Source organism: Xiphophorus maculatus, chromosome 3, assembly GCF_002775205.1.
Source record: "Xiphophorus maculatus strain JP 163 A chromosome 3, X_maculatus-5.0-male, whole genome shotgun sequence".
Taxonomy (NCBI): domain Eukaryota; kingdom Metazoa; phylum Chordata; class Actinopteri; order Cyprinodontiformes; family Poeciliidae; genus Xiphophorus; species Xiphophorus maculatus.
The window spans coordinates 27,929,294-27,956,935 of NC_036445.1; the positions used below are offsets into that span (position 1 = coordinate 27,929,294).

General features: G+C 40.8%; 1 protein-coding gene across 39 annotated transcripts in view; it reads left to right on the plus strand.

Moving 5' to 3' along the window:
• Positions 1-27,642, plus strand: part of rims2 (regulating synaptic membrane exocytosis 2) — a 157,397-nt gene that overhangs the window by 20,874 nt on the left and 108,881 nt on the right. For 17 of the 39 annotated variants that reach the window (XM_023330850.1, XM_023330855.1, XM_023330876.1 and 14 more), the window contains 5 exons: positions 4,030-4,062; positions 4,964-5,056; positions 10,760-10,970; positions 12,575-12,586; positions 26,397-26,689. The exons of 1 other annotated variant lie outside the window; for it this stretch is intronic. In XM_023330850.1, the coding sequence (XP_023186618.1) occupies positions 4,030-4,062; positions 4,964-5,056; positions 10,760-10,970; positions 12,575-12,586; positions 26,397-26,689 (642 nt within the window). Of the gene's footprint in view, positions 1-4,029; positions 4,063-4,963; positions 5,057-10,759; positions 10,971-12,574; positions 12,587-18,156; positions 18,289-26,396; positions 26,690-27,642 lie in introns of those variants that run through there. 21 more of the 39 variants (XM_023330856.1, XM_023330879.1, XM_023330872.1 and 18 more) reach the window with 6 other exon arrangements.

The following is a 27,642-nucleotide window of genomic DNA, read 5'->3' on the forward strand; positions in this document are numbered from 1 at the left end:
TGTATCCGGTAACTGAGCATGTTGATATTTTACCGCGTTATGACAGCAGGAGCAGTGAAAGTGAAACTTTACCTTCTGCGTCACTTGACTTACCTCATACAGACCCTTCATCTGCTGGCATTCCTGACCAGCAGGGGGGCAGTGTTAATGATGCATGTACAGTAGTTGGTATTTTCTCACTGAGCCACATCACTTCCTCATGATCCAGTTATCACTCTGACTGTGTTGGCCTTCAGAATCATTGGCCCGGTTCCCGTCTTTAACTAGATAATCCCCTCAATAAGCACCTTTATATTGTTTTTTAAAAATGTAAAAATGAATGGACCCTTTTTGAAAGATTTTAGCCCTGTCGCGATAAGCAATTAATTCATTAATTAATCACATGATAAACTGTGATAAATGAGCTTGATCATTTCCATTCCGATTAACATTTCTTGAAGAGCAAGATTTTATTTGTGGTTTCAGTCGTGTGTGGTTTTGGTTTCCGTTTTAATTGATTGTTTTTTGGTTTGTCGTGTTTTTGTTTTGGACATTTCAAATGCCTTCCAGTTTCAGTGCTAAATGCTTTTTGCAATATTCAAGTTTCTTGGTCTTTCAGAGGGCAACATTGCATTATTACACCATTATAAATACATAACTTGAGAATGGTTCCGAAACAACAATGCTATTGTTTATCGCAATGATTACTGGGACAATTTATCCAACTTGTGAAAATGCAAATTTGGATTTTGCCACTGAAATCAAAAACAATTAGTAACGTGTACAAAAACTCACGACTTTCAAAGTGGTAATTTAAAGGTAAAGAACATTTTTGATAAATAAATGATAAAAAAAGAAGCTATTTTTTAATAGTTCCGAGCAGTTCCCATCTGTTGCTAGTTTAACTGCACGGTTTTGCTTGAAAATAGTTTCCATTCATTTTTATCTGTGATTGTGCCTAATTTGAACCACAAATGACTCATGAAGCGGATCAAAAAAAAAAAAAAAGATTCAGTCGGTGCATATTTTAAAGACACTTCCATGTGTGCAAGTCTGTCTCTTGAAACATTAGAAATCCGTTTGTCCGCTAGAGGGCACTGTAGCATTAGTCTTTGTTGGAAACTCGGTTCAAAGTCACACAAATCTAATAATAAAAAAAATAATAATACAAAAAACAAAACTAAAACTGTTTCTGTTGTGATATAAAAAGTGGAGAAAGAGCAAAAGAACCAAGTTGCTAAACTGCAACAGGTTGGTGTATTTATTTATTTCTTCTTCTTGTGTCACAGGGAGTTCAGTGGACGCAGGTTGCGGGTTAAAAGAGACGGAAAACTGAGACTGGATCGGCCCTGCAGGCCTCCTTTAGCAGCCAGGACACTGAATACGTCACTTGTGACATTTTACACTCTCTCCTTTTACTGCCCCGTGTCGAATAAAACACAGCGGCACACTCACTCGCCAAGTCTCTTGCCGCTCTCACTCGCACACACTAGGGCACGTGGGGGGAGGTCAGGGGGCGGCGGATGGAGGCGCAGTGGCGCACGCGTACACCTCTGCGTAGACGACGTCGGCTCGCGCGCACGAACGCTCAGTGCCCGGCAGCTGTCCAGGCAGGCAGCAGGCTCCATCAGATAAATATGAGGCTTGTAATGCGACCACAGAGACTGGGCTGATGGGATCAATACAGAACGGCGCTGCAGGTCACCGGGAGAACACAGCGAGAGGATAAATATGGACTGGCTCATCGGAAAGCAGAGCGGCGACACTGACGGGTACGCAGGACCGGATCTTCTCTCTGTGGCTGCCGACCTGGCCGCGGATTTCCACGCCGGCCGATTTCCTGCTCTGCCGCTTTTCTGCTTTTCACCAAAAGTGTTCAAAAGTGAAGCTTCATCTGTCCAAAACTCGGTCTCAGTTTTTTCTTTATTTTTATTTTTTTAATTGTTTGTTTGGGTTAAAACAGAGCGCACCCTTTAATTTGCACACAGCATTAGAACTAATTCTGTTTTGGATGGAAGTGTTTGTCTAACTTAGATATTCACTCCGAGGCTCATATTTGCTTCGACTGGCGAAAAGTTGAGTTGCCGCTCCATTCAACCTCTTTCCAGGAAGCGCTTAAGTATTCCGAAAGCTTTCTCAGAACACTTACATTAGCATCACCTTTTTTTAAATGTATTTATTTTTTTCTACTGGAAGCTACTGCAGTCTTTGGTTTTATTTCATGCAATTTTAAACAGTTCCAATTAAGTGCAATTGATCTAATTGGAGCAGTTTTCGCAGTGGAAGTTAAGTATTACAGTGAACCCCGTCTTAATCAGATGGGGTCAAAGTTCAAAACAACAGAGATGCACTGTTTTGGGGATGCACGAACCTTCTGAGGAGAACTGTGATTATGACCGAGTGGTGATCAGGGGCTTGTAGGGGTTTTTGCAGTGGGATTCTCAGCTGCTCGTTTCTGGTTAGTTTAAAGTGACGTTTGCTCCCAAAGCAGGAGCGAGAGCGGCTAAAGTCGCAGCCTCATGGGTCGGATGGTGTACAGATTTCTGAGGCATGTGAGATGGTCCAACACGAGAATGGGTTGGATGGTCATGTAGCAGCTGTGTGTGTGCGTTTGTTACTAATACCTTGTGGGGACCATTTTCCTGACATAGACTACGTTGTGGGGACCCACTGCTCCTTGTGGGGACCGAAGCCTGGTCCCCACAAGGGGAAGCGCTGTTTTTGAGTCAGGGGTCAGATTTAGGACTAAGGTGTGAATTGAGTTTTGATTAGGGTTAGGATAAGGGTAAGGGTAAGGTTTAGGCTGTAGAAATGAATGGAAGTCAATGGAAAGTCCCCGCAAAGTTAGCTGGGCAAACATGTGTGTGTGTGTGTGTGTGTTTGTCTGACCTCTGCTTTACTTATGGGGAGTGGGGGGAGTGCTGAAAACATATTTCTATCAACTTGTAGATGAGATGAATCGTTTATGTTTTGTGTTTTTTTTATCTGATCACCAGTGGAGGTATTTTCTCCATTCTCGAAAAAAAATCTCTTCCACCAAATATTTGCTCCTTGCTTTTCTTGATCAGTATAGGGAACTATTATTATTATTATTATTATTATTATTATTAATAATTATTATTTTATTCCTGAAAGCAAACTTCTTAAAATCACATGAATAATTTCTAAGTAGTGGTGGGACTTGGTCAAAATTTTTAACTGAGCTAATTGCAGAGTCTGTAATTAATCGAAAACGAGGTATTGACAAAGAAAACATTTTCAGTTCAAAACCCTGCTGCTAGAATATGAAATCCTGCAGACATATGAGCGCATAAACAAAGATATTTATTGTTTTTAATGTGTTATTTAGGTCATTGAGCCATCAGACTGATGTAAATTGGTATTATACTTAGTCAGGAAGCCATAATAATTCATGTAACGTCTTTGAAAAAATACATCTTTATGTCTGTGGACGCTGACATCAGCATTGGGAACGCTTGTTGCAACATGTTTAGCATTAAGTTGCTATTTGAATAGCTTCTCTGATAGGCTAACTCCTTTTAGCACAACTGGAACTCAACAATAGTCTTTTCCGGCGTCTCATAAGATTTTTAAATTGTTTTTTTTTTTTAAGCGGAATTTAACATTTTTTCATCGATCGTTTTTTGTTTCCGGATGTCGCTTGTGCGCCAGATTTGTGGGCGTACCGGAAACCTGTGAATACAAAAGTTCCGGCTGGGAACTTTTGTATTAAAAAAAAAAAAAGTGATTGAGTTAAAATTATGGCTGCCTTCCTGTCACGATTTAAATTGGATTTTATTTACTTTTACTCTTCCATCCTTAAAGCGACATTGACATGTGAACATATATTTGTTTACTGTCCCACCATTCTATTTCTTCCATTGTTGTTTGAGTCTTTATATAGATCATTCTACATATTGCATGTCTTCTGTTAACATCGTTATTGTCCCATTGTCGTGTCTTCACCTCATTTTCCTCATCCATTTCTGTTTTTGTATGCAATGAGATCTCCATACCCTTTTTATTTTATTTTATTTTTTTATGTTTTAGGCTCAAAGAAGAACCAAAACCTCAGCAAGCACAGTAAGTAAACTGCATTACCCAGAGTGCTCTAGGCTTTGACAGTTTTTTTTTTTTCCTGGCAGTTTGTGCTGTGTGCTTCTTGTGGCTTTCTCCTCGTCTTCTGGGGGCTAAACGAAAGAAATTACATCAATGTCATGCGATGACAGCTGGATGTCTCCACAGTTATAGTAATTGAGCTATATGTGATTACATGTACGCCATACTGTGAGCTGAAATTGACCAGACAGGTGAATTGTACTGATATTAAAAGCTGACATCCATGGCATTAATGGCAGTGGCTTTTTAAAAATTTTTTTACTGGCGCTTTTTTCAATTTCTTTGCCAGACTTCTAGCACACCCTCCCCCTGTCCCTGGTTTCTACTTGGCTGTCTGTCTTCATCCAGTGTATGGGCTGCGCTCTGGCTGGCCTGTGCAAACCCTGTAGTTCGACTACAAACGTGGACTCAATGCTCCTCTACTGTGCTACTGATTCATTTGATCCAATCTCTCTTTAAGACTGGTCATTTGGAAAACCTGACCTCTGCTGCCCCTGTAAACTAGAACTAGTGATACTTCTGTTAGCCTTGTCTGTAACGCTCATTTCCATTGGCTGTGGAGCTCAGATCTTTTTTCCCCTACCATTCTTATTGCTAATTTAACTCTGACAGCCTCGCACTTCTACCCTCTTCTGATTTTTCCATTGTATTTCTGTCCGTATCTGGAATGTTGGTGGCCCCCACGGTTGCCCTTCTGCAGTGTCCTGGCCCTCTCCTCTATCTGCTGTGGTTGTAGTGAATGTTACTGCTATTTCTCACTCCTTGAAACTGCCCTGCGACCCAAAAACCTCTCTTAACGGTCAACTTATTTTCTCCTTTGATAACCGATTGCCATGTTTCAGCCACGCTTTGCTTATCTGAACAGGTGGTTTCCCTTTAGTGGGATCACTGACCTGGTAAATAATGTTCTTCAGCCCCAGCAAAAGCCCCAAAATGACAAGAAGCCTGAACCAGACCCGTAAGTAATAACACAGACCCGTCTTGATCTACTTTTAGCAAGAAAACAAAAAATATACTGGCGACCAAAGGAGCTCAATAGGCTGGTTATAAACAAAGTTCCTAAGACGTTTTTAAAGCTGCAGTATGAAACTTTTGCTGTTTTTTCTGTATCTATTAAAACTGTAACAATGTTGTAACATTACGGTATGAGACAGATAATGGGTGAAAAAAAAAATCATTCCTTCCGGTGCAAGCATGCATCGCTCCTGCTCAAAAACAACCAATCAGGACCAGGAGGAGGGACTTAGCGCTGTCAATCATCCTCCTGTACACTGCTCAATGTGCTGATGGTGAAAAAACTAGTCGCCGTTTATCTGCCGTCATTGGTGGTCATGTTAACTAGCCTTAGCATTGGTAGCTTTCTATGTTTTGGTGAAGCAGCTGTAGCTTAGCAAAGAGCAAGCAGGAGGGGGTGAGAACAAGATTGATTGGCAGCAATAAGACCCACCTCCTGGCTCTGATTGGTTGTTTCTGACAGTGTGTGGAATTTCCTGCAGTTAGTACTGGGAGCACTGGGAGAAGGCAGAGGAGCTCGATTTTTTTGTTTTCACAGATTATCAGACTCACTCAACACAGCACAACACAACATTATGATAATTTGAACAAATATTCTAAAAAGCTTTTTTTTTTTTGTTGTTGAAAAAGTTGCATACTGCAGCTTGGAGAGTGGTTATTGGTGTTGGATTAGCGGTGTATCAAATTCTTGTCTGATAAAGTGAGTATCAGCTTCACACCTTGCTGACACAAACCTTTCGTTTGATGCATCTATTTTTGTTACAGTGGTCGGGTAAGAAATCGTAATGTTCTGAAACAACAGACTTAAAAAAGAAATCCTACTAGGTCTTGGATTGTAAGTGTTGTTTTCCATTCTGCTTTGTTTTGGTGTTGACTCACATGCTATGCTTTTAAAAAAGAAATAATTGTAGCTTTTTTTGTGGCCTTTTTCTGCTAGTTTTTAAAAGATCTACGGCAGAACATCGGGTTCCACACTTTTGTTCTGCAAATTAATGTTCTGCATGTTACATGGCTAGATACTGAAAGGTGAGTACAGTATGCAGAGGAGGGGTGATCAGTGGAGCAAGAGCCAGGTGGAGACTAAATGGCCAGAATGTGAGCTGCTGAGTGAGAAGAGCAGAGAGCTGAAGCACAGAGAGAATCGAATCAAATGGAAAGAATTGCAGGACAGAAGCAAAACACACAGGCCAGTATTCAGAGAACAGCATACAAACAGAACATAACACAAGAAAAAACCCAAAAACAAAAGGAGATAACAAAACTCAAACAACAGAGGTAAGGAAAAAAAAACCCGGACACGACAGGAAGTGAAGGGAACAGAACCACGGAAATCACAGGAAACTGTCACAAAGAATCTCAGAAACTGAAGAGTGAAACTCTGAATGCAAAAAACATTTCTAGATTTTATATAATCACCTCTAATGATGAAACCCAACTAGAATAATCAGTGCACTGTAAGGAATGAAATGAAAACCTTATTGTAAACATTATGGTAGATGGAGTCACATAAAGAAATAATAATAATGCTAATGATAGTTTTGCTGTCCAGGCAACATTCTTGGCATGAAATTATAGTCCATTAGCTGTGCCCCTGTCATTTACAAATATCAGCAATGACAATTTCATTTGCTGTTATTTCTGCCACAGAGTTTAGTTTCTCCTTGGTAAATAAATCTCATGTAGCGCCCTCTGCCGGTAGAGAACAAGAAGTGTTGCAGGAAAAATAAAGCCAAAGCCAAAAACTGTTAAACACAGCAGGCTCAGGAAACCCGCCAATGGTTTATCAGCATGGTGTTTAATTGTTACATCAGTGCATCAGAGTGAGCATATTTAGCTTTTTCCAGCTCCTTTGTGTCATCTTCAGTGGATAAAATGTAGGCCGTGTCACTCCGAGCGGGTGTTCTTCACCCTGTTTTTCACCAGAAAAAAAAAAAGGACAGAAACCTCCAGATGCTAGCCAAAAGTAGCACCAAGTTCCATTCCTCAGCAGCTAGCAGAATAAATCAATAATCTCAAACTGTAGCAGTCAGCCAAAGAAGACCGTGAACTAGACGAACTTCAAAGACTGGGGAAAATAAAACGAAGGCCTTTAAGTTGATTCTGACACGTTAGCTGTACTAATGTAATTAGGCGAAAAGGTAAAAGTTAGACTTGGTTAACAATATTAGCTGCACCTGTGCTTTTTACATCAGTAAAAATGTAAACTGTGAAAGTAAAGAAAAGAGCTTAGAGGCTTAAGTGAGTACATTTTTATAGTCTAAAATTATATTTGTTTCTGAATACATGTGTCTTTAAAGATACTATGCCATATTACAGCAAAAACTACAGGCTAAACCACTCAAAAACATTTTACTTTTTTGTAAGTAGTTATTGTGTCAGCAAATTGTGTTTGTAAATGTATCTTCTTTAGCTTCTTTGTGTTAGCTTCACCTTGCTAATAGTATTCTGTGTTAATTCATGAGGTTGTGTTCATTGCTATTTGTTTTGGGGTAAGCTGAAAACAGCCAAAGGTTTTGGTAAGCTAAGGCTTGACAAAGCTAACAGCAAGCCATCGTGGGTGCGCTATGCTAACTAGCCCTAGCATTAACGACAGACTCTGCTAGCCTGCAGCACAGCAGAGAGCAAGGTGGGGAACAAGACGGGGAGATGAGCAGCACCCTTAGGAGAGTGGTTCACAGCGCTAAGGCCCGCCTCCTGGCTCTGATTGGTTAGGGTAAGGGTTAGCATTAGGAGCGCTGGGAGAAGGCCATTTTCTTCACACATTATGTGTTTCAACACACCATTTCAACAAATATGTAAAAAATAAAACAAAAAAATGTCCTCACTGCAGCTTTAAAGCCCTTGCTGCCTATTCCAAGGACGTAACTATTTCCTTATTATAATGCAAATTTTTTTTATTTATTATTTTTTTACCATTTTTGGACATGTGCTAAAGATTCCCAAAAAGTTACAAATGAATCAACGATAAATAATGTAATAAGTAAAATCCAGCTGCTGTAAAGACGTCACGTAGTTCACCCTGCTGTCGAGAAGCTGAATCTGTCTGACGTCCAGGAGGACGGCTCAGGTTTCAGACCGGGTATAGCTGCTGTCTCATAGGTAAGAGAGCTCCGGTCCACAAGCACTGAGCTGGACAATGAGCAGTGTATGATTACTCATCGGCAGTCTCACCTGCGTTTGACCATGTTTTTACACAACAAGCCACCCAGTTTTGAACGGCTAACGCGTACCAGCTGTCGCGGCGACCCGCGTCGCGTTTGTGCCGCTTTCCGTAGTTTTGCTGCGCGCCGTCGACAACGTGGCCTTCCTGATGTTTCACTTGATGTTCTCTAATGTGTTTAGTGATCGTGTTCATTTCAAAGTCTGAATAGATTTTTATATATATTTTTTGATGAGGTCGCTTTATACAATGGCAGAAAATTATTCGAAAATTATATATATATATATATATATATATATATATATATATATATATATATACACTGCTCAAAAAATAAAGGGAACACTCAAATAACACATCCTAGGTCTGAATGAAAGAAATATTCTCATTGAATACTTTGTTCTGTACAAAGTTCCATTTGCACAACAGCAGGTGAAATTGATTGTCAATCAGTGTTGCTTCCTAAGTGGACAGTTTGATTTCACAGAAGTTTGATTTACTTGGAGTTATATTGTGTTGTTAAAGTGTTCCCTTTATTTTTTGAGCAGTATATATATATATATATATATATATATATATATATATATATATATATATATATATATGTTCAACCCATTCTCACTCCCAACTCGTCATATACTGACGCATGGGACGGTCCGTCCTCGTCACATATTGACGCGCAGGGTACCCCTTTAGCGTCAATATGTGTCGCGAGGGGTTTTACCCTATGCCTTACCGCAATTTTTGCCCTAAACCTAACCAAATCGTTGGGTTTTGAAGGTTCGGCAGCGGTTACGAGAACCCCTCGCGTCAAAAATCCACGTAAAACATGTGACCTTCCCAAGTCGTCAACTATTGACCCCTCACGTCAATATGTGACGCATGGTCAGAAATCGTCCCAACTCGTCAATATATGACGTGTCGGGAGTGAGAATGTGTTGATATATTTTGTACTGACGTGTAAGACAGGGTTGAGTAAAAACGCCATAGTCTTTTGAGTCTCGCCTCCCTGATCCTTGGTAACAGCGGCTTTAACTCAGCTGGTTATCAGTCGTTCTGTGAGTAAATGTGATTTAGTTTGAATCTCTTAAACAAAGAGCCACACAAGTCTAATCACTGCTCAGTAAATACACAAGGGCTGATATAATTAGCTCTTTAATCCTTTTGTGGATAGAACGTGGAGCATGTCAGTGGCACTTTATCTAATGTTCTGATGGCACAGAGAGTCAGACGCCACAACAACAACACCACACATGCGGTGTCTTAAGGTGTGTGCGCCCGCTGGATTTGGGCTCTAAAGCTCCGGTTGTGGGAAAAGGAAGCATGTTTATCTCAAATGCAGACCTGTATGTGGTAAAAGGATCGCACTGCTCAATAATTCACAAGAGCTAATGAATGTTGCAGGGGATATGTGGGGCGAAACCACTTCTAATCGCCATATTATGAAGTCAGCCCAGTGTTTAGTTTCCAAGGAGACACTCAATTGACATGTGTCATGCAAAATGCATGTAAGGAGACGTTTTTTTTGTTGTTGTTTTTATTTTTGGGTGGTAGTTGAGGTTTTTTCTTCCTTTTTTCTATGCAATCAGGTTAAGGATAACACAAAGAGACACAGGAAGGCTGCGTTGATTCCTGCAAAGTGAGATGTAAAGTTTTCTGCTTGTGACCACTGATGATTGCCTGCAGATAACATAAAATAAAAATAAAATTTGGATTTTAATAACCAGCGGTTCATATCAACGGTGTTCCTCGCTTCGCATTACAACCGCCTTGATACAGACAGACGGGTGCAAATTATTCATCTAATACAGAGGAACCCGAGTAAGCAGAATTAAGTGATATCCTCAAACTTGCAAAGCAGAACTGATACCCAAACGCCTGAGTTTGAAGAGATGCTGTGTCAGAGGGGGCGAGGCGGGGGAGGAGAGGCTCAACTTTTAAACCTCTGATGTAACTTTATGGGCTTTTGCTTTCAGAAATTCACTTCTTATCCGGGGTTGCATCACTTTTTCGGCTCGTAGTAGAAGCTTATTGGAAGAGTGCAAGTTTGGGCTAAAAAACCCCAAACAAAACAAAACTGATTTTCACAGTGTTGGTTGTTTACCTCTGTTGTTAGGCAGCGAACCGTGTCATTATTTATGTCGTTCATGCTTGGGATCCTTGAAAATGCTTGAATTTCAATTGGGTGTTTTGAAGGTTTGGAAAGTGCTTGATTTCCGATTAACATGTGGCAACTTGAACCTCCGTTTAATGTGTCTGCTGCCTGAAACATTGGCAAGAACAGCTTGACTTGTTGTGTTTTCTGTAAATAATCCCATTATTTTAAGTATATATGTAATACTTAATGTAATTGAAGAATTAAAAATGGTAAAAAAAATTCTGTCATGTTGTCATACGGTGTGGCTGTCCTGATGCTTAGGTATACGTGTCATCCAGTTTGATTTTCTAACCTGTTTTTTTGTGGTTTATTTGTCCATTCGCTGGCAGGAAGTTACACCAGCAGTTTGAATCGTACAAGGACCAGGTTAAGAAGATGGGGGAGGAGACTAAGCCAGCTCAGGACCAAAAGAGCGAAGCCCCAACCTGTGGAATTTGCCACAAGACGAAATTTGCTGACGGCTGCGGTCACATCTGTTCATATTGCCAAACGAAATTCTGTGCTAGGTGCGGAGGACGAGTGTCTCTGCGGTCAAACAAGGTAGCACGCACACACACACACACACACACACACACACACACACACACACACACGCAGACGCACCCCCCCCAACCTCCACACACACACACCCACACACCCCTCCAGCCTCATCACCACTACAAACGCAACACAGCAAACAGTCAGTCATACATATTAATGTCTTCAACTCTGCAGTTGAATCCTGTTGTGAGAACTAAGCCAATCTTCACATTTAATCTGCTGTGAGACATTTCTTAATTTTTTTTTTTTATATATACACATTTTGTTATGTTACAACCACAAACTCTGTATTTCTCTGAGGTTTTATGTAGCACAAGGTGAGACTTAATTATGAAGTGGAAAAAAACCCTCATGATTTTATTTTATTCTGACAAACAAAAGACTGAAAAGTGTTGCATGTATTTGCATTTGCATTCAGCTCCCCTTAGTTTATACTTTATAGCGCCACCTGTTGCTGCAATTACAGCTGGGATTTTTCTCCACCCGCTTTTCATTTCTGGAAACTCATTTTTTGTGCATTTTGTCTTTGCAAAAATAGTTCAAGGTCAGTCAGGTGTGTCGGATGTGATCTGTGAGAATGGAGTTTTAGGCCTGACCGCCGATTGTCAAGTCTGAACTTTGACGGACAAACTATTCCATCGCAGCTCTGGCTCCGTTCTCATGGCAACGTCCCCACTGGAGTTCACATCTCCACTCCGTTATGAACTCTTTTGCCGGCGTCAGCAGGATTTCTCCCAGGATTGGCCTGAATTTAGCCCCACCCGTTTTCCAGTGAACTCTGAAACGTTTCCCCCCCGTCCCCGTTAAGGAAAGCATCCCCTCAGCATGATGCTACCGCTACCATTTTTCATGCTGGGAATGGTGAGTTTCTGTTTTCCTCCTCACACAGACGTTGGCAGGAACCCCCGCCCTGCCCCGCACACTTGCTTTGATAGCTTGTGGAGTGAATGACTAATAGTTACTGTCTCCTGCCTTTAAAAGCAATTGTTTTCACTGAATTTTATTGCTGGATATCAGAGTAAGCGTGCAGAACACACATGCATGCCACACTTTTCAGAGTTTTATTTTTTTTAAAAACAAAACAAAAAAAAAACAAGTGAAAATCGTGAACATTTGTGTCTATTGCATAAAACCATAAAAGAAACACACAGAAGTTTGCTCTTGGAATGTGACAAAATATGAAAACTTTCACAGAATATGAATAGCTGTGCGAGAAACTGTTATGGCTTGTATTAATGCTGTTTCACCACTAGAGGGAACTCACTCTCCACTGCTGTTCTGACTAAAGAACATTATTTTATGCTTTCTTTTAAATGCAACACTCCCTGTGTCGCTTACTGATGCAAAAATCTTTTCCACAGACTAACCGAGAGGTTTTAGTTTTGCACTAACTAAATGTAAACGAAACAAGTGTTATTTTGTTCCATTCGACCCTTTGCTTTTTTGGAATATGTGACAGTGCTCCCAGGATCTGGTGACGCTCACGGTCTGTTGTTTCTCCCCCTCTTTTCCACTCCTTCCCCCCACCCAACATTCCCCTCCTCGCCGTCTGTATCCCTGCTCCTTCTCTCTGCTGCATTCCTGCTCTCATGGAATTGCAACAGGAGGACAAAGTGGTTAGCGAACATTTCTCTGTTTGTTTGGACTTCATCTGAAAACAAGCATTGTGTGATTATGCCGTGGTGTGACTAAATACACATTCAGCAGCCATGATTGATTCGAATCAAAGTACTAGTCTCATCTGTGAGTCTGTTCCTTTTTTTGTTGTTGTTGCTAAACTACTTATACCGTACTTGGAGAACACAAAAAACAAAGAAGTATTTCATAAACAGGAAAGAACATGTTAAAAGGTAATTAAACCCTAAATCAACTTTTATTTTTATGACTTTTTTTTTTGCAGATAAATTGTTTAAATGGTAAATGGACTGAACTTATGTAGCGCTTTGCCAGTCATTTTGTCTCATTTCATTCACTCAAAGCGCTTTACACCAGAGTCACATTCACAAACACACGCACATTTATACAACGATTCGCAGATCGGTAGGCAATTTGGGGTTAAGTGCCTTGCCCAGAGGCACATCGACATGTGGCAGGAGGAAGCTGGAATCGAACCTACAGCCTTCTGATTGCAAGACGACTACTCTACCAAAGAACCATAGTCGCCCCTAAATAGGATTTAAGGGTGCTATTTTTATGCTTTTGTCCAAATTGCGACATTTCAGGGTAAATCAGTTTGATTCTGTAATATTTGGCTGCAAAACCGTCTCAGTGCTGCCCTCTTTGGGTCTAAAGGTGTGCGCTGCGGTTGAATTTTCCTATTGGCTCCAACGGAACAGCTTGGTTGACGTGTGTGATCGCATTTCTCAGCTTTGCACATGTGATTTATTTTGCAGTGTGGCCACACAAAGTGAAATGAGTCTTTCTGTTCTGACTGGTGGCGGTTTGCGGAAGACAACAAAAAGGCACCGGAGGGGTTTGAAAAGGTGCTAAGTGTAGCGATAAAGTCGTTAAAATGGGCAACAATGCTTGTCCCTTGTGTTTTCAGTTGTGTCACTGCTTTATTTCCTGAAGCTAACCGAGGCCAGATAACTGTCATAACCATCATTTGGCATATGGAGCTGCTACAGATTCTGCTTTGGTCATATGATGTAACAGTTTGATTATCATGACTCTTCCATCACTTTCTGTATGCTTCACCATCTTTATTCCTGTCATCTAAAACTAGATGTGGATCTTTTGGCTAGTGAATGTTCACCTGGATATGTAATGGTATTAAAATGTAACGATTCACTCTTAATTTCTGTGACAGCTAACTTTTGAATTCTTTTTTTTTTTTGCTAAACGGCGATTACAATACATTTACAATACACATGATTAGGGTCCTCTGAAAAATTAGAGCAGCAGAAAGACAGAGACAGAACACTGTCCTGCTCGTCCACCTGATGCCAAACCTCCGGCTGTATGGCTGTCCATCATCCTCTGGATTATAATAGCAGGGAGATCGGTTACTGTTCTGTGCAGATGGTGTTGAGTAATAACAGTGGCAGCAGGCTGACGATGGACTTCACAGGCTGTGCCTGGTAGGTTAGGACATGAGCTTCTAGTTGTACCCACTTACCTGTTGTTGCCCTGCCTCCCTGTCACTTCTGTTACCTCACTATGCAGACCATTTCAGTTGACTTTTTTTGAGCTTTACATCATACTATGTTATTCCCTTGTCAAAAACATACCTGGAGTGTTGCCTTGATTCTTTCGTGCATGTTTGGGAAATCCTGTCATCTCCCGTGGCAACCGTTCAGCTGTGCAAAACGTCAGGGTGGACCTAGCTTCGCCTTCGCGGCTCAGAGCTGCAGTTTCCGAGTTTCCGCCTCACAGAGTGACTCCCCCACTCAGCTCCTTCAGACTAGCTAGCAGCAATTAGCAAACACCTGCTGGAACTGTACATCTGCTGAGCTCATTATAGGAGCTACTTGTCAGTGCAATGCTGGTAAAAACGTTGTTAAAGGGCTAATCAAGGAGCCATGTTGTGATGACTTCCTGAAGGTGGAGTTTCAGAAAGAGCAGGAGTTTTTAAAGAGACAGAGGCCCAATTTCAAGGCGTTAAATTGCACTTTTTTTAAAGTCATGTGATATATACAGCATTTTTATAACAACTGTGTCATTTTTCACTTGATTGTGTTGTAAAAATGACGCTATGTGGCTGGAAAACACATAATACTGCAATTTCAAAGCATTTTGAATCTGTATTAAATTCAAAATGCTTGAATTTTGATTGCTGTGCTCAAGGAAGGATCTCCATTAGTGGTCTAAGTTACAGCAAATACGCCACATACTCCATTTTAACCGAGCATGAGAGTATAATACAGAAGGAATACTTGACTCTGCATTGTAGGCAGTTACAGGAGTTACAGTAGCCTTGGACTATGAAAGCAGTGCAACTCCTGGATGCAGAAGTTTAGAAGACAGGGTCAGTTAGTGGCACAAAGAGTTTGCTGAGGTGGAAAGCTTTTTACGCAGAAGTGGACGTTTTGAATTTGTGAACTCTACATTCCTCAGAAAGACAAGCGCGCAATAGCTTCGCAAGATAACTCCCATATATTATTAACACATCAGGGCCGCTGTGATCTAAAATGTATCTCGTTTTGTGCAAGCGCGCTTGTGGCCGCAGATGGACAGATGCTTTGTTTACTCTGGGACCGACAAAGGAACACACATTTGTGTGTCCCGCAATCTTGTCTAAAAGCTTGTGTGTCAGTGAAATAGGCGGCGGTGGTGAAATCCGTTCTTTTTCCATCCGTCTACTCTTTCGCTCTACCACAGATGGTGACAGCAGTGGCGAGAGAGATCTTGTTCTGTGAAACGCTATTGAATATTCACAAGGCTTTGTGTCAGCGGCAACTGGCCGAGCTCTACATGCTACATCGGCATGCGATACATTGCAGAGGAACTGATTGTGAAATTGGTGGTACAGGGAAAGATGAGGGGTCTGCTGAATTAATTGGACATGTTCAATGTATTATTTTTTTTGATTACATTATATGACCATAAGTTCACTAATATTCAGCTTGAACTTCAAAAACCGCAGAATTCAACTGTACTGTTTTCGTTTAAGAGAGAGGATGACATAAACCAAAAACACAAGTCTAAGAGTTGGGTCATCCTACCAAATTATTTATGCCTTCAAAATAACTTGCCATTTAAGAAACATATCTGTTAAGTTGGTTAAAAAAAAATCGATATTATATTATTGTTGGTTAGTCTGAGACAAGACAAACTATTTTTTTTGTAATTATAATTTTCTTCTGGAGAGAGTTGGTCTCCACCAAGGTTTTCTTGTGTCATCGATTCAGTTCATGACCTTCGCGTACAGAATTTCTTGTTGAGGTGTTGTGGGGATGTGTTTTGGTGGCCTTAGGACCGCGTCTCTGCTCTTTGCAGATGATGTTTGCCTATTGGCTTCAACACCTACAGCTTTTGCAAGAGTAGTTTGCAACAGAGTGTGAAGCAGCTGAGATGAGAATCGGTACCTCCATATGTCTTGAGTGACCTCTCTGGGTCAGGGAGGAGGTCCTACCCCAAATGGAGGATTATAAATATCTCAGAATCTTGGGAAAGATGGAGCAGGTGTTCGATAGATGGACTGGTACGACATCTACAGTGACGTGGAGGCTTTACCAGTGTGTTGTGGTGAAGAACGAACTAAATTTACCAGTCAATATGTCCCCACTCATTTATGGACATGAGTTGTGGGTAGTGACTGAAAGAGGACATAAAAGCGACTGAAATGAGTTTCCTCTGTACGCTGTCTGGGCTCAATCTAGGAGATCGGGTGAGAAGTTCCGTCATTCAAGAGGGACTTCGAGTAGAGCTGCTGCTTCTCCACATCGAGGGGAGCCAGTTGAGGAGACTTGGGCATCTGGTTTAGACGCCTCCCTGGTGAGGTGTTCTGGGCACGTCCCACCGGGATGAGCCCCAGAGGAAGACCCAGGACACGCTGGAGGGACCGTGTCTCTCAGCTGACTTGGGAACATCTTGGGATTCGAGAGGAGCTGACCCAAACAGCTAGAGAGAGGGAAGTCTGCTCTTCTCTGCTTAGGCTGTTGGCCCTGTAACCCAAACCCGGGTTAAGTGGGAGATAATTTATGGATGGATAGATGTATGGTCTGTGGATTTGGTGTTTGTTTATTTGCTTGGAAAAAGAAGTATTGATGTTAACTTGGAAATAGAAATAGATAGTGACCTACATTTGTTGATTTTTTTGGATTGGTGGGCAGTTACACATGGTTAGAGTATTAATGTAACAACAACATGGAAAAAGATTCAGAACTTGTATTTTCTAGTAGGAGTCATAATACAGTCATACTCATTTTGTTTCTTTTTAATAAAACAAAGTATCAGTATTAACACAATACCAGTTACTAGGAGGTGAGATGAGAACAATCCCTATGTCCCTTAAAATCTGTGCTGCTGATGGGAGACAGCAGTGGGCATTCAGAAATGAGACAGACATGAACAACAAAACACTGTTGCTGATTTACCAACTTTGTCACTGTATTTAGAAACTTTTCAGACCAAAATCGGAATCAGCAAGTAAGCCTTTTTAAATATCGGAAGTTGGCCATAAAACTGCAATCGGTGCACCGCTCCCTCTAGGCAGGTCGTCACTGTTCCCTCCTTGGATTCGTTTTGATAGACGGTGAGCTTTGCAGACCAGGAACACAAACACAGACGCTTCAGTTTGGAGGAATTTAGCAAAACGTCAGCCTGTATTGGCTGGATAATTTACAAATTCTTATGTTTCCCATGTTTTCTGCTTTTAACACAACAACTTCTAGGACAAACTGCTCTAACCTAGTATATGCATCCTCTTTCCATCCCCTGTGCGTTGGGGATGGAAAGAGGATGCATACATTAGGTTATTAGTTGGTTAAGGAGATGAAACTGTTGCATGACACTTCACCTGTCAGTGGTCATAATTTTATATCTAGTCGGGTGCAACTTAAAATCATGTGAAGAAGCCACCATCGGCACGTGCTGGCCTTAAACCGGAAACCCCTTATATAACTTCTCATTTAAGAAACATAAAACTTAATAATTGCAGGATTTTTTTTGTATCTGCCAAAGTTTCCTCCACAAGTTTGGATCCGCTGGCTACCTGTAGATAACTGGCAGCATGACGCGAAGCGACCAATGAAAGCAGCGACGGTCGGTCAATCATGATTTGTTGGAGTGGAGGGGACAGTGGGGTGGGGGGGGGAACAACAACAAACGACATACAAACTGAGTTTGCAATTACGCAAAGTGTTTCTGTGGAAAAACGGACGGAGCGGCAGACGGTGTGTTCCGCCGCTAAGCGCGCGCGTTTCCGCGTCTGTCCGTTGGAGAGCGCGAGCGGAGAGGAACCGAGCGGAGACACGGACCGCCGACGCCGCGAAGCCTCGGCTGGTTTTGGGGCTTCCAGCAGCACCGAGAACGGCGCACTCTACGTTTTCTGATCGGACCTACCGGCTCGGATGTATTTTTTTTAAATTTCTATTTGTAAATTTTTCGGTTTTTTTTTTCGTTAACACACTACATTTAGAACTATAAGTGCTTTTGTCTAATCGAACTGGGTCGATTTGAGTTTAACCTTCAGTAAGGGGGGGAAGAGGGGGCGGAGAAGACAAAAAAAAAAAAAAAGGAGGCGGCAGGAGCTGTCCGCGGTGCTGAAGGTCGGAGCAGTTTCTTCTCTTTGGGAGCGGGAGGCTGCGGACTCTCACTCACACCGCAAGGACTTGCAGACCGCGGTGTTTCTGCTCAGGGATCGGCGGCACAATGGGTAAGATGAATGAACGTCGCGTTTTCTGCCATCATTTGTAATGCAGATCATTTCTGCTGTTTTTTTTTTTTTTACCTTTTTTTTTCTCGGAGTAAAAAACCAAAACATGCATTAAAATGTAACCTCTATCCCCTCTCACCAATATGTAAAGTGGTTTTCAGAAACCACCCACTGTGAGTGTTTGTGTGTGTGTGTGTGTGTGTGTGTATGTTATGTCAGAGAGCAGGCGTCGTCAGTCAAAATAATAATAATAAAAAAAAATGTTCGGTTTATTTAGGTCATAGAGCGGCTGAAGATGTGCGGGTCTGACAGACAGCCATTTCGCCGGATTTATACAATACTATCTCCGGGTTTTTTTTCCTCCCTCCCCTCCTCTGTATTGCTGAACTTCAAACAAGGAACATAAATATTCATCAAGTCTATTATTATTACAAACGGACTCCCTAAAATTAGAAGCTCATTAAAATGTAATTCACCACGTGCAGGCTGTGTCGGTGGCATGTGAAAGCAAGCATTTCCTCTCATTTCCTTCAAATGTTCTTCACACTTTTTCTTCTTTCATTTTAAGTCATTATTTATATATATATATATATATATATATATATAAGAGAATTCATGTTTTTTTTTTAAGTGGGAGATCAAGTTTTTTTTTGTTTTTTGTTTGCCAATGCATGGGTACTCTGTCACTTGAAATGATTTGCAGAATTGCAGTTTCATCCATTGCCTCACTGGCTGATTGAAATGCCTGTCACTGCAGCCCATCATGCTTGTGTACCCCCCCGCCCCGCTTCCCTCTCCCAGCCACCCACCCAGCTGGGGCAGCAATTTGCTCGGGTGTGTGTTGGTCAGGATGTCTGTCTGTTGGCGGGTGTGTTCTGGAGCTGGACTCCGTCCAGATGCCGATGTTTGGAGGAACGCTCCACTTGCAGAACAATGAGTGTTCACTGTGTGGCTCACTTCAGGTAAAGATGAGTAACGGTAATGCAATACGATACCTATGACACGCCGTTTACTGCTCTATGAATAATGCATCCCGCCCAATGCTTACCTCTCTCCTAATTTTAGCCTCTTTTTTTTTTTTTTTTACACATAGAAACGTGCTTCTCAGATGGATTTGATTGTATGTAATGGAGACTAGAGTAAATGCACGCCATTCGGAGGAGCAGCTGATTTAACTTTGAGCTCTGCATTTCATTCAGCGTGCTGATACGGCTGAAAGCTTCCTGCTGATTCATTCTAAATCCTGGGTTAAATAAGGCTGTAGTGCAGTTTGATGGCCACAAGAGAGAGCTCATTGTTCTCATACATGCTGCAAAATCCAGCCGCCATAGGCGTGAATGGTTACATTTCCATTCTTTTGAATGGGACACAGAGAGTACGTGGCAGAAAGCTGTAGCATGAGACAGATAAGGATAATTACTGTAAAATGTTTAGTTTTTTTTTCTCCCCTTAAAATCTAAAGCTGACATATTGTGTGTAAGACAGGGCTGTATATGGGACATTATATTAGATGATGATGTTTTATTACCTTCTATATAGCATGGCTCTCAATAATGAATGACCTCCATTCTTGCTTTGGGCAGCTTCATAAGCGCAAATGTATTTTTAGAAGCCGTTTTCTTTTGTTTTGCTGTTGTTTCTTTTTTGCTAGTGTCCCTAAAACCATCGCTGGATCTGATGAGAAACCATTAGAAGGGAAATTATTTATTGATCTCAGGGTTCTGGTGTTTGTTTCTCTTATTTCACTGCCTCAGTAAACATCGTCTTGCGCATTAAACAGAATACATCCCTCCCCCCTCCGCTGCTCACAGCATGTAGAATGAACTTGGCTTTTTCTTTCTTTCTTTCTTTTTTTTTTTTTTAAAGTGCTGTTATAGTAACAATGAAATTAACAGGATCACACTGAGAAATGGGGCCTGTCTACAAACCACAGCCATCATCCTCGAGACGGATGGGAAGTGTGTGTGTGTGTGTGTGTGTGTGTGTGTGTGTGTGTGTGTGTGTGTGTGTGTCGTTGGAGAATCCAGAGCAGAATGTCTTCAGAGAATGTATACACAACTCAAGTGTGTTACGGCTGCTTTATTTCACAGCGTATGAATCTGTGGTGAGGTTTTGCTGCGAACATGAACTCTCATAATTCACCCTTCTGTGTGAGCTCCACCTGTGTCTGGATTTTATCCCCACCTGGCCTCGTGTCTGCGTTTTGCATCGTCTTTCAGTTTAGGAGGCAGATAATCTGTCTCAGCTGTTCCCAATTTTAATGGTACGTCAAACAGGACGTACCGTTTAGAATCTGTTTCATTCTAAATTTTAAAGCCACAATTGGTGACATAGTTTAATTTATTTAGCATTATGGCGTGCAATTCCATTTTAAACCATATTTTTAACTGTGGTTGCTTCAAATAAAATAAGAAAATCTACTGGAAAAGAAAACCAAATCTAATAGTTGACGTGACTCTTCTGCTTTTCGGCTCTTATCTGACCAAGCATGTTGATAGTTGTCAATTTTTCATGTTTTTTATTGTTTCCATATAATTAAACATGTTTAATAGTCAATTTTTCATGTTTTTTTTTTAAATTGTTTTCCAAGGTTTCCCCTGATAACTTGCTAAGCCCGGTGGTTGGGCGTTGGGCAGTCACTCATCCAGCGGCCCGTCTTGTTTTAGAGTTAAACGATGCTTAAAGTTGGCAGGAAATTTGAAAGTATCACTTGGTAATTATGTGTTATTGAAAGATTGGAAGATTAATATCTGAACACCAACTATAAAGTTTTAAAAAATGCAAACATGAAAAAGTTTTTTTTAGAAAAAAGCAATGCTTAGCCTGATGGGGGCACAAGTAAAGCCTGGTGGCCTGCCAGGCTTGTAATACACTGGGGGAAACCCTAGTTTCCATACAATTAAACATGTTTAATAGTCAATTTTTCATGTTTTTTGTTGTTTTGATACAATGACTTGTTTTGATGTAACTAAACATGTGAATGGTAATCATTATTTTCATGTAGGTCAATGGTTTGATATTTGATACAACAAAAATGTTGTCACACTTTTATTTTTTTTTTTACCAGATAGTAAAAAGTGATCAAGATCGTATTTTTGAATGTTGTGACAAGAATAACAGTTGCCTCTAGTCCATATTTTCTTCACCACTTTTCCATCATAACAATATTCCTAGTTTAGGATCTGGGTAAAAAAAAAAAAAAAACATCATATAGAATGTTGACATGAAGGGCAGTCAGAGTTTATGCTGGTGGCCAGAAATATCACTGACAACCAGGGCGTGAATGCATGATGCTTGAAATATAATAAGCTAACAAATATTCCATCTGAGCAGTCCTTGTGATTGCAGTACAGCACACACTGATATTATAATGCAGACATCTGCATGACGTCATACTGCTGAACAGAGGTACACTAGCTCTGATGGATTCAACAATGGGTTTATGTTGGATTATTTTGACGTAAGGTACGAGTGGGATTGAAATATATATATTTTTTCTGGTAACTGCAGCATGTGTCACCAAGTCTGTTTCTTCCAGTTCTGTTGACCCGATTTTCAGAAGATGAAAACCAATAAAAATTTTACAGGGTTCCCGTTATGCCGTTATGTTGCCGCTTCGTCGGATGTCCCGGAAAAGAAGTGCGCGTACCTCGGTGGTTCTCGGGTCTCAACCGAAGACATACGGTTCACTGCAGAGTTCTTTGTATAACCCCACTTAAACGAGGCAGTCACTGTCTGACTGGACGCGTTCCCCCGGGATACATGAAGTGCAATTTATAGCTTCCATTGTGTGTCAGCACAGTTACAGCACATCTGTAACACTGATAGCTGGTCATAAATGTTGTCTGTGTCAGAATCAGACAATAGCATGCAAGCTGCATGTTGAGAACATGTTTGTTTTGTTGAAAGTGTGATGTAGGTCAATATATATATATATTTTTCACATTTTATTATTTTCCTCTATTAAAAAAAGAGGCGCTAATTAAATTTAGCTACTTATACAATCCAATTTACAGAAAAACAACAGCAACCCCCCTCCACAAAAATTTAGAATTTAAGGCTAAAATGTTTGTGTTACGGCCCCTGGTCTCTTGAGGCTGTGCAGGCTCCTTTTTGTCATGCAGGTTCAGCTGTGAGAGCACATCTTCCTGATTGGCTGCCTGGAGGCTGCAGGAGAGCTGCTACTCCATTGGACCAGCAGAGGATTGTCAAGCCAATCAGACTCTGATGAGGCTCACCTTCACCATATAAAAGGCTCCTGAAATCATTCCTCCACTGGGGCAGCTAGCAGGAAGAGGTTTTATAAAACTTAAGTTACGCCCTTGAGGGAGTAACATAAGTGGGGGCTCGTCCGGGATATGAACCCAGGACCTCTCACACCCCAAGAGAGAATCATACTCCTAGACGTTGGAGCGTAACAGTTTGTCATAAGTCTTTTTTTGTTCAGCATTTTCAAATATCTGAAAAAATTGCAGCAAAAAAAATTTACATTTTTGCTTTGTTCTTTATATTTTGCTGTTTTTGCAATTATTTAAAGTGGTCTTGGTCAGTAGCTCTTCAGGCCTCTAAGTGTTTTACTGTTTCTCTGTGGACTGCTGCTGGTTCTGCTTCTGGCCCATTCTTGAACCGGAGCATGGCAGCAGTGTTGGGCCTGAAAACACAAATGTAACCTAGCTCAATTGTGTGTGTTTAGCAAAACTAAAAGTATGAAGCTAGCGTAGTCCTAGCACTGGATTTAAGAATATTGTCCTTCTGTCACTCATGACCTCCATATTCCAGCAATTCCGAAAGCTTGAAAAAATGATGAAGAAATTCCAAGTGAATTGAAATGTAAATTAGGTTTTTAAACCTTAAGCTATGTACAACTCCTGCAGATGTTTGCCGGTAAAGCTTTGCTAGATCTTTCGCGGATACATTTTTTTCACCTATCAAAACTTTTAAGGGAGTATTCTGCCTTCTCCTCATAGATATTGAAATTCAAATAACCCAAAACTACCTGTACTTTTACCAGTTATTACTCTTGGGCGGAAACATAACAAACTATAATTGGAAACCAGATGTAGCGTGGAGTGATCGCATGGATGCTCAGGAGGAGGGATTGCTGCAAAGTCAATGATTCAGTTTCAGTTGACTGGACTTCCTTAGCAAGATCATTTCTTAACATTAAGCATTATAGACTGAATATGACTGCAGTTTATAATGGCAATCACACTGGAATATATTACATCCAATTTAAATCTGCTTGCATAATTGCAGTGATTTGACTTTGCATGTCTTGTATACAGGAAATCGGATCAGTTTGTCTTGTAAAGTTCTTTGAAAGGAAATGTGGTACTAAAATAATAAATAAACTAAGTTGTGTAGTGTTTTTAAAAAAAGTTTATTGCTAAAAGTTTGATCATGTAATTAGCTACCTTGCAGTACCTCTATTGGGAAATGATAGCCTTGCTTGGCTATCAATAGCTAATAGTAATCGTCCAAGGGCATTTATAAATAGAAGTGAGCAATTTGTAATTAAATTCCCATGTCACGGCACCACCTGATTATCAGAAATCAATAGCCAAATCACTTTCAGTCTATGAGGGCTTTTATTGTACAAGTACCAGTTGGGATCAGGTGGAATATCATATAAGAATAGAGGAAGGAGAGAATCAGAGCCATTCTCAGTCAGCAAGCGCTGTATACATATACACAAACACCAACAACCTCTCTTTATGTCACAGCAGAATCTATTAAAGCAGAACCCCAGCTTCACAGTTTATAAACTCTGACTGTCACTAAACTAGCAACCGTCAACTAAACTATTATCAAAAACAATGCAGCAACATCACAAATGTGTGTATGGGTAGATATGTGTGTGAGTGAGCAAGATTATGCTAGCTAATAGACAAGATGCTACTCAGGGTCGATGTGTCAGATGTAGCAAACAATATGGTGGATAAAATTTGCGTCGCAGTAAGCAAAGGAGCTAGGTCTGCTAGCAGGCTCCGGCAGCTAGCTTTAGCAACTTAGGCAAAGAGATCCTCTAGAAAACTCCCTTGTTTTTGTAAAGTTGCTTTTTGTTGTTGTTCTGTGAGATAATGTCTCTGGTAGACTTCCTGGAGCTGAATGGACCCGGACAACTCCAGTACCAGGTCCATTCTCTTGGGTCAACACAGAAGCAGTATATCGACTGGGGAATGGTGCACTGTTTATACTTTGACGATCTGGGTTCAGATCTGGGTTCAGTTCTTCATCAGCAGCTGATTTTTGCTCAGATCCAATGTTTTTCCAAGTAGAGAGGTCTTTCACTCAGCCAGTGAGATTCAGACAATTCTGCAGCGTAGCGCCGTGCTTACAGATAAAGGAAAAAGTAAAGGCCCTTCTCTGTTCATCCTTGGAGTTCCTTCGACCAATGTGTTTACGTCACACCCAGATGTGAAATACTATGAATTCTGGGATCTTGAGTGATTTTACCAGTTCCTTTGTTCTTAGGTCATTCAATCAAGCATGTGTCTTTGTTTGTTTTGCATTGGTGCATCCCAAGCCTCACATAAGTACCCTGCTATCTTCCCTCGTTTTTTTTCTTTTCAATCTTATTCTTTTTTTTTTTCTTTTTTTTTGTTAATATCTACTTCAGTTTGTGAAAGGGAGCAGATACAAATCAGCCTTTTGAGCAGCTGCGCAGAGATGACAGTAGTTTAAGTGAGTTCAGTTAATCTATAGAAATAACATATCGGTCAATTCAGGGCCAGCTCGTACCAATAACAGAAATGAACCGAGTCAGCGCCGCGACAGTGAAAGACGAGGTTTGTGGTGCTGCATTAAACTTTTTCCTCCTCTCAACTGGCTGTTTGGTACGCTGCGGCTCTGTCCAGGAAAACCTGAATTCGGCGCAATCGAATGTGGAAAAATGAGTTTAATAGTGTTGTGCCGTTGCAAATTTATTTACAAATAAGAGCATTAACCGGTGTGAGAGTGTGTGCCGGATGGACTCACAGTGTTTGAGTTTACGACAAAAAAAGAAGTCAATTTGAAACTGCAGTACTTCCATTTCAAAAGATTCCAAGAGCTGCTGCATGTGTAAGATGTTTCATTATTCATTTCTTCAACATAAACTGTGGATTTATATAAACTGCGTTGCTCCAGGGTAAAAAAAACAACAACTTTTTTTTAAGCGAGGTTAAAAAGTAATTTTCATCCTACAGCAGTGATTTGATTGGTGATACGGTTATGTTGCAGTATTGAACGTACATTATTGCACCTTGCAAAAGTGTTTTTCTCCTGTGGATTTTTTTCCCCACACAATCTCCGCAGTCTTTCATTGTGACAGATCAACACAAATTAGCACATCATTTTGAAGTGAGAGGAAAAGGATGGATGGTTTACAAAGAACATTTGTTTGTACTCAGCCGCCTTTCCTATGATAAATAAAAAAAGCATCATGCTGTTGGAATATGTTTTTTCAGACTGAGAGCCTGATTGAGGTTAAAAGGAAGATGGATGGAGCTAACTACGCAACAGTACTGGACGAATATCTTTTAGATGGTGCTGAAGACCTGAAATTGGGTCAAAAATTCACCGTTCGCCAAGACAGGGGCAGGCACATGCATGCGTTTAAAATGGCAATGTCAAAAACCCCGACTAAAATCTGGAGGAGAACCTTTTTTTTTTGACAAAACTTTAAAATTGCAGAGACTCTCTCCATCCAACCTGACTGAGTTTGGCTTTTTTATTAAGAAAATTGCACAAAATGGGCACAACCCAGAAGACTCGCAGCTGTCATAGCAGAGGAAGGTGGTTGTACACCTATTGACTCATGAGTGGCTAAATGTATAAACACACACGCCACAGCTACTGATTTTTAACTGTCAAAAAATAAACCATGTATTACTTTTCTTCCTCTTCACAATAATGAGCCACTTTGATCTGTCACAGAGAACCCTGATAAAAACACATTCTGCTGTGTAGTTTGAACAAGACAATACGTGAAAGTTCACATGGTGTCAATACTTTTGCAAAGCACTCACATCATCACAGTCTAACATACAATTAAAATAAAAAAAAAGAAAAGAAAATCTCTGCCTGGTCGTTTTGAAGTTGTAAATGGGCCCTTCTCTTGCTTACAGGTTATGTGGGTATGCAACTTGTGCCGAAAACAACAAGAAATCCTCACTAAGTCAGGAGCGTGGTTCTACGACTCGGAGCCCGGTCAGGTGCGTGGCGTGTTTGAGGGTGGGCCGCAGGGCAAAAAGGCCAAACTACACCACCCATCCCTGTATGCCCACCAGGGAGCCTCAGGGGACTTGTCACCAGCGTCAGACAGAAGCAGACCTCACGGCGGGCTCCTGCCCAGACAGGCGTCCCTTGACAATGGAACGGGGCTGAGGTACTCGGGGTCCGGTGATGCACCTATAGACAGGTCAGTTCTTTGTTTTAATTTGTTTTTTTAAAAAAAAAAAAACTTGCTATGTATGCTCTGTGATATTTCATGCTCTGTGGAAGTTGAAAGGGTCTTTATGTTGTCTAATCCAGCCACTTATGCAACTGGCATACGCCATACGCCAGTTGCATAAGTGGCGTATGCAACTGGGGCCAGTCGCCCCATGGGCCTGAATGGGGCGACACTAGGGGGGGTTTCAAAATGTTGGAGAGAAGATGAGGGGAAAAAAGAAGCAAAAATAAAAATATCGACTCTAAAAAATGTTTTTTTGCTGTACGTTTTTAATACTTTTTTGTAGCATTAAATCTAATGTGTTTTTCAATCATTTTCATAAAACAGAGGTTAAAATAATTTATTGAAATGGTCACTTTCCTAATTTAATGGCACTAGTCATCAAGTGACTTGTGTGCGTGATTTATTTATTTTGTTTTGCAAAAACATAAAAAAATAAATAAATCACCCACTTTACATTGCCAAAAAATATTTAGGCAAAAAAAAAAAGGGGTTTTGGCAAAAAAAGTGACACATACGCCATTATTTTAGGAAGTTGATAAAGTGTTATTTATTTGCACGCTCATCTTCCTAATTGGCTGCCAGTCAAATTTATCAAGCTGCTTTGCTGCTTTAGCTAGCAATGCTATAGCTAGCAAGCATGAAATGGAAAAGTTTCTGACAATAAAAGAAGACGGAGGGAATCATCCAAAGGCCTCAGAAAGCACGAGGCAGCATACATGTTAAAGAAATGTAATAATGATCAAATAGTGAATATAAGTGAGGAAAAAAAATTCTTTACGTATTTGGTAGGATTGTCTGTGGGTTTTTTTTGCAAAGGGCTTCCCCAACCAGAAGCTAACGTTGTTTAGGGGGACCATGGCATGGTGAAGTTTGGGATATTAATGCTTTATCGATATTTATATCCAATGATTTTGGAG